Raw genomic sequence first — 7,831 nt, 5'->3', positions numbered from 1 at the left:
TCAGGATCCTGTTGAAAATAATAACAAAATTATCTGCTAGCAGGAATAGCCTGGCTAATCAGCTCTTGACCCCCAAAAATATCCTCCAGGGAAGTTTTCTCTATTACTCCTGACTGAAGGGTAATGTATCAACAAAGGGGAGATTACCTGTAGTCTGGGGAGATGAGAGTGATGGGGTTTAGATCCAAGGAAATGGGGCTGCACCTTCCCAGAGCTGGGTTAATAGGCAGACCAGCTACTGGTCTGCCAATTAACAGAGTTACTGACCAAACAGGGGCACTGAACAAGTATTTTAAATGATTAGGGGTCTGAGGTGATCAGATAATAGTGGAAGCCTGTCTGAAATGATCAGATAACAGTGGAAGCCTGTCTGAGGTGATCAGATAATAGTGGAAGCCTGTCTGAGGTGATCAGAAAGCAATGGGAGCCTGTCTGAGATGATCAGATAACAATGGGAGCCTGACTGAAATGATAAGATGTCAATGGGGGTCTGTCTGGGCTGATCAGATATTAATGGGATTCTGTCCAGAATGATCAGAAGACAATGGGGGTCTATCAGAGATGAACAGATAATGGGAGCCTGTCCAGGATAATCAACTTTTTCTGTTGGGTATGGGATGGCAGCCAATACTAACATGGTAAGACTCACCTCAGCATAGATGTATTGCTTAGTGCCAGTTCCATCAGCCAGCTGGAGCAGGTGCTGGTCCAGGCAATCCTGAGTGATGATCTTGGTGATGTTGTTATTGACACAGAGGCGGAACTCAAAGTGACCCAGGTGGTTCTTGGTGAGATCCACCTCCACTGTGACCTCCTAGTGATGCATAGTGTTGCAAAGTGAGAAGACAAGATGCTTTAGAGATCTGTTGGGATTAACCCGGAGGTTTGTTATCTCCCAGGATAATCCAGTTAAGTTACTGCATCACCGGGTACTGTCTGGCTTATTTCCAGTGGGGTACTTTCAGTCTTGTACCTCAGGATGCCATCCACACACCAGTCAACAGTTACTTGTGTTATTTTTTCAAAGAAACTTTCTTTTTTTAGAAATTAAAATACACAACTATTACTGTGAATATTCACTGCTGTGAGGAATCGAGTTCTTGATCTGTATGTCATCTAATGTCAAAAATTGTACTTATTAACTTACTAGACTATAACCCAAATAATTCTTATAAACATATACAATGATATATTTAATCTACTTACATATACAGTCATTATATAGTCATTGGTTGTATCTTGTGTGTATACATTAATGACTTTCAATACGTATATGTAGTGTTTGCTGCCCTTATAATCTTAAGTTAGGATTAAGTTTACCCAAACTGGACTTTGTGGCTGTATTCAAGTGTTATCCATTTCTGTATAAACACTGTCATTTGGAAATAAACTTTGAATCTGAAAAGGTACCTATTTAGTGCTAGATAAACAGTGACAGCAGCAGCAGTATGTGTTAGGAGAGTTACCCATACGTCTCACCCTACCCAGGATGCCACCCACAACAGTTATCTAGCACTGATTACTGATGACTGATTTATTAACTTATAGGCTCTGCTCTCAGGTTATTAGTCCACTCATCCAAAATCTTTTCTTTACGGGATTTATCTAACAGCATGGTTGATCTGCTGTTATTGGATCTTGATCCAAGGCATCAATGGACGATCAGCATGGGTTTAGCGCATTCTAACTACAGCCGACCCATGGTGTAATTAGCAGTGATGGTGCCATAGGTAGTTACCTGTCCCATTGTGTAGTTAGCCACTATGGTGCCAGTACCATAGGTGCCACCAGCCTCGTTATCCCTGGGTTGTGGGTCAGCCCAGTTGTCACCACACACTCCACACTGACCATCGTTCTGTAGGTATTGTACCTGTGTAAGAGTAAGGTACATAGTGAGTGTATCATCCAGGGTACACAGGTACTGTACCTGTGTGAAAGTGAGAGAAACAGCTTCTCAGAGAGAACAAGAAGCATCATCCGTGGAAAAAGAAAGAGAACTCCAGACTCAACAAGTGGAAATTGACCTGTAAGACTGAATTGAAGGTGAAAAAGATGAGAGTAGATATATCAACTGTCGAGACTACCAGTTGCTTCATTGTATTACCAAGCAGAAGTTGTTCATCTATCCCTAAGACTAGGTTGAAGGATATAATGAAAATGGTATACAATACTGATGAGTTGACGAGTAAGACACATGTGCAGCCATTGGGTATCTTAACTGTCAACAATTAAGATACCCATCTGTTCCACATGTGGCTTACTAGGATGAAGAATGTAGCTAGTGATTTAGGGAGAATCATGGCTAGTTAAGGAAGCACAGATCAGACTGTTATGTGCCTCGGTGTTGAAGGTAATGATGTCGGGAAGCGTAGAGGAGAAAACTTGCTTAGCAGTTGAAGGTGAGTGTTAGATGTAATTACCAAGACTAGGCAAGTGTATCACCTAGGGAAGAGTAGCACCTAGGATGGGTAGTAAAATGAGGTACTTGAAGCAAGGGGAAGGTTGGTGTTACAATACACAGGTCTTCAATATAGAAATAGATCTACCAGTCTTTGAGGGACAAGACAGGAACATGAAACTACAGATATAGTCAGAATAAATTACCAGGCTTGTGACATCATGGATCTTTGTAACAACAAGTCTCTGTAACAAGAAGTCTCTGTAACAAGTCTCTCTAACAACAAGTCTGTGTAACAACAAGTCTCTGTAACAACAAGTCTCAGTAATAACAAGTCCTTGTAACGCCAGTTGTGAACCTCTGTTTTGGCTGACATTCTCACAAGAGGAGCTTTAAACCAGGCTGTTGTGGGTAGCAGTACTCACTCCAAAACCTCCACAGAAGAGTTCGTTGTCATCGTAGTTGACGGGAGTGTTGAAGCCTTTCCTCCAAGCTGATGACCTGGACACTGGCTCCATCAATCGCCCATGAGCGTCCACCCATCTTGCCGCCCACAGCACGCCCACCGCCAACAGGAAGATACTCATGCCCATCACGGCTATGCAGAGAGTGTACAAGCAAGGTACAGAGTGCCTGGTAATCCGGGGCAAGCAAGGGTACTTATCTGTTGTGATAGCAAGGTCGACCCACTGGAAATTGGGGTCATACAGGGACAGTGGCACTCAGCGTTCCTGTGAACACCTGGTGGCAGCCAAGTACGTACCCAGGGTACTTGCTGGACCTAGTAGCACCCAAGTACGTACAGAACGTACTTGTTACACCTGGTAGCACTCAGGTACGTACCCGGGGTATATGCTAGACTTCGTAGCATGTAGGTACGTACCCAGGGTGCTTGTGAACACCTGATAACACCCAAGTACGTACAGAGGGTACTTGTTACACCTGGTGGCACCCAGGTAAGTACCCAGGGTGCTTGTGAACACCTGGTGGTACTCAGGTACCCACCCTGGGTACTTGCTACACCTGGTGGTATCCAGGTACGTAACCTGGGTACTTGTTACATCTGGTAGCACGCAGGTACGTACCCAAGGTTCTTGTGAACATCTGGTAGCAGCCAGGTAAGTACCCAGGGTACTCACTACACCCGGTGGTACCCAGGTACGCAACCTGGATACTTGTTACACCTAGTGGTATCCAAGGTACTTGCTACACCTTGTAGTACCTAGGGTACTTGTGAACACCTGGTGGTACCCAAGGTACTTGCTACACCTGGTGATACCCAAGGTACTTGTTACATAAGAACATAAGAACATAAGAAAGGAGGAACACTGCAGCAGGCCTGTTGGCCCATACTAGGCAGGTCCTTTACAATTCATCCCACTAACAAACATTTGACCTACCCAATTTTCAATGCTACCCAAGAAATAAGCTCTGATGTGCAAGTCCCACTCAAATCCAACCTATCCCACTCATGTATTTATCCAACATTAATTTGAAACTACCCAAAGTCCTAGCCTCAATAACCCAACTAGGTAGACTGTTCCACTCATCTACTACCCTATTTCCAAACCGATACTTTCCTATGTCCTTTCTAAATCTAAACTTATCTAATTTAAATCCATTACTGCGGGTTCTCTCTTGGAGAGATATCCTCAAGACCTTGTTAATATCCCCTTTATTAATACCTATCTTCCACTTATACACTTCGATCAGGTCTCCCCTCATTCTTCGTCTAACAAGTGAATGTAACTTAAGAGTCTTCAATCTTTCTTCATAAGGAAGATTTCTAATGCTATGTATTAATTTAGTCATCCTACGCTGAATGTTTTCTAACGAATTTATGTCCATTCTGTAATATGGAGACCAGAATTGAGCTGCATAATCTAGGTGAGGCCTTACTAATGATGTATAAACCTGCAGTATGACCTCTGGACTTCTGTTGCTTACACTTCTTGATATAAATCCCAGTAATCTATTTGCCTTATTACGTACGCTTAGGCATTGCTGTCTTGGTTTAAGGTTGCTGCTTACCATAACCCCCAAGTCCTTTTCGCAATCTGTATGGTTAAGTTCTACATTATTTAACTTATAAGTGCTAGGGTTATGGACACTCCCGAGCTTCAGAACCTTGGATTTATCTACATTGAATTGCATCTGCCACTTTTCTGACCAAGAGTAGAGTTTGTCTAAATCCTCCTGAAGTTCCCTAACATCTACGTTTGAATCAATTATCCTACCTATCTTCGTGTCATCGGCGAATTTGCTCATATCACTAGTAATTCCTTCATCAAGATCATTGATATATATACAACAACGGGCCCAAGACTGATCCCTGTGGAACGCCACTTGTTACTGATCCCCACTCGGATTTAACCCCATTTATGGACACTCTTTGCTTCCTGTCTGTGAGCCATGATTCGATCCACGAGAGCACCCTTCCCCCAATGCCATGAGCTGCTACTTTCTTCAACAGTCTTTGGTGCGGAACTCTATCAAATGCCTTACTAAAATCTAAGTAAATAATATCAAATTCTTTATCGTGGTCAACAGCCTCAAAAGCTTTACTGAAGAAAGTTAATAAATTAGTTAGACAAGACCGGCCTCTTGTGAATCCATGCTGAGTATCATTAATCAAGCTATGCTTATCGAGATGGCTTCTTATAATCTCAGCTATAATTGACTCTAGTAATTTGCCTACAATTGAGGTCAGGCTTATTGGGCGGTAATTTGACGGTAACGACTTGTCCCCTGTTTTAAAAATAGGAATTACATTAGCCATCTTCCACATATCAGACACTGCACCTGTTTGAAGAGATAAATTAAAAATATTAGTTAATGGTTCACAGACTTCCATTTTGCATTCCTTTAGAACCCTTGAAAAAACCTCATCAGGACCCGGTGACTTATTTTGCTTCAGTCTGTCTATCTGCTTCACAACCATTTCACTAGTGACTGTGATGTTACATAATTTATCTTCTTCTGATCCACTATAAAAATTAATTACCGGAACACTACTAGTGTCTTCCTGTGTAAAAACCGAGAGAAAATAATTATTTAAAATCGAGCACATTTCATTCTCTTTGTCAGTAAGATGCCCATAGTTATTTTTAAGGGGACCTATCTTATCTCTGACTTTTGTTCTATATACCTGATGGTACCCAGGGTATTTGTGAGAATCTGGTGATACCCAAGGTACTTGCTACACCTGGTGGTACCTAGGGTATTTGTGAACACCTGGTGATACCCAAGGTATTTGCTACACGTGGTGGTGAAAATAAATGGTATAAAATACCGACACAATGGAAATATAAACACATATGCAGTATAATGTGATTCTTTATTAACAACGTTTCGCCCACACAGTGGGCTTTATCAAGTCACAAACAGATCTACCTGGGTGAAATATACGTGAGTATTTATAGGATGGGAATGCTGGGTCAGGTGGAGAAAGCTGCATGTGGCAATCTTCCGAGTAGATAGTCTAAAACCTTGGGTAGCTTTTAAAAGAGATTGGATAAGTATATGAGTAGATCTTCTGCAGTGTTCCTCCATTCTTATGTTCTTATGTGGGACAGTGATGAAGAAGTTTCTTGGCGAGGGGTTCAGTTATGTTATAGAAGCCGTTGTTCTGGTTGAAGTTGTTGGATATACAGATAAGTGATGATTCCAGGATTCTTCGGTATTGAGTGTTGTCTTCTCTGGCGATAAGTCTTGTGTTTCTGTAGTTGATTAAATGGTTGTGTGAATTTCGGTGTTGAACACAAGCATTCTTTGAATCATCAGATCTGCCTGTGTACTGGTGTTCTGAAATACGTGTTTGAAGGTCTCTATGTTTCGCCCACGTATAATTTGCTGCAGTCATTACAAGGGATTATGTATACCCCTGCAGAGGATTGAAGCTTGTCCTGTCTATTACTGGTAATGTCCTTGATGGTGGTGGATGTGGAGGTAGATACTTGGAATGAGGTTTAGAAAATATGTTGGAAACGTGTTTGGCAATGGAGTTGGTGGGGAGGACTATGTATCTCTTCTCGGCAATGTCTTCTCTGGGTGTGTTGAAGATGTTTAATGCCCGTCGTCTGCAGTCTGTATTAAAGTGACGAGGATAGTGAAGGTTAGAAAATACTTGTTCAATTACAGTGCGTTCTTCCTCAAGGAACTCATTACTGCAGATTCTGAGTGCACACAGGAAAAAGCCTATAATTACACAATGTTTAGTTTTGGTGTCGTGGTGAGAGTAGAAGTGGAGAAGATCGTGTTCATGGTGAGCTTTGCAGAGAAGAACATCAAGGAAAGGAAGAGTGTTGTCGATTTCTTCTTCAAGTGTGAACTGGATTGAGGGCTCGACATGGTTGAGCTTGTGTTGGAGAGCTTGAACGTGAAGCGTCTGGGAGTTATGATGAGAATGTCGTCAATATAACGGAGCCAGGTGACAGACAAGGGAATAATGGTGGAATAATGTTCCATGTATAGGTTCTCCAGTACGGCACTGAGTGGCAAACCCATGGGTAGTCCTAAAGTTTGCTGAAAGAGGCGATTTTCGAAAGAGAAACACGTAAAGCCAACACATAGTTCAATAAGGCCTATGAAATCGCTGGCTGGAATAGGAATGTCAAGTGAATCGTCAATTTTCCTGCACAAGAGATCGATGGCTTGTGTAGTAGGTACTTTGGTGAATAGGGAAGTTACGTCAAGGCTGCAGAGTTTCTTGTTACTGATGTTGATGTTGCGAATGTGATTGAGAAGATCATCCAAGTGTTTGAGATGTGCTGGACTGATAGTGCCCAAGAATTTAGAGAGGTGTTTAGCAAGAAACCTTGAGAGTTGGTGGGGAGCACTGCCTATTCCCGAGGATATGGGCCTCACTGGGATACCTGGTATTGCAACCCCTGAATGGTTCACAATGAATATAATGTATATTACCTGTTCATATAATTTTATATTGCTTATATTTGCGATATTAGCTAAATCGTAAACATATTGCTTTATATTATTATTTGACTTAATTATATTATTAGGTAGGATGTAACATTTATATATTATTCAGTGCTCATAGTTCGTGAGTGTTAAGTAGCTGACAACGTTGTCTAACTACTGTAATTTTCACTCTGCTCGTTACGCTTCTGTGTTGCTGGGCAGCAGCAGTCCACGGAGAGTCACGTGATCAGGGTGGTGGGTGATCACATCTCACCTGGAGGAGAGTCTGTCTGGCCTGCACTAGTGATTGTCTGTTTGATGTGTCTTCCAACAAGACGGCCTCTCCAACTTTCCCTTGATGGCCCTTGTTGGAAGATCGTCTCTGTCTTTTTCTTGTTGTTGGTTCTGTGTAACTCTGTTCACAGAACATGGCCTAGACTTAGTGATTTTTCGACGTTGTACCGAGGTTGTGTGTCGCATAGACACTTTGAGAAACTCAAGTCCTGAGCTATAGCT

The 7,831-nt window shown here is 42.1% G+C and overlaps 1 protein-coding gene across 1 annotated transcript in view; it reads right to left on the bottom strand.

Annotated features, from left to right (window-relative positions):
• The window catches only part of LOC128697064 (uncharacterized), a 3,894-nt gene extending 867 nt beyond the window's left edge, over positions 1–3,027 (bottom strand). Inside the window, exons 1-4 of the mRNA XM_053788593.2 lie at positions 2,824–3,027; positions 1,739–1,870; positions 650–814; positions 1–8 (exon numbers count right to left, since the gene is read on the bottom strand). The exon at positions 1–8 is cut by the window's left edge and continues 77 nt beyond it. Of these exons, the coding sequence (XP_053644568.1) occupies positions 1–8; positions 650–814; positions 1,739–1,870; positions 2,824–2,991 (473 nt within the window). The 5' untranslated portion in view covers positions 2,992–3,027. The remainder of the gene's footprint in view (positions 9–649; positions 815–1,738; positions 1,871–2,823) is intronic.
• Positions 3,028–7,831: the final 4,804 nt, after the last annotated feature.

Source organism: Cherax quadricarinatus, chromosome 49 (assembly GCF_038502225.1).
Source record: "Cherax quadricarinatus isolate ZL_2023a chromosome 49, ASM3850222v1, whole genome shotgun sequence".
Classification (NCBI taxonomy): domain Eukaryota; kingdom Metazoa; phylum Arthropoda; class Malacostraca; order Decapoda; family Parastacidae; genus Cherax; species Cherax quadricarinatus.
The sequence above is the reverse complement of the archived record's forward strand: the minus strand, read 5'-3'. Positions and strand labels throughout refer to the sequence as shown.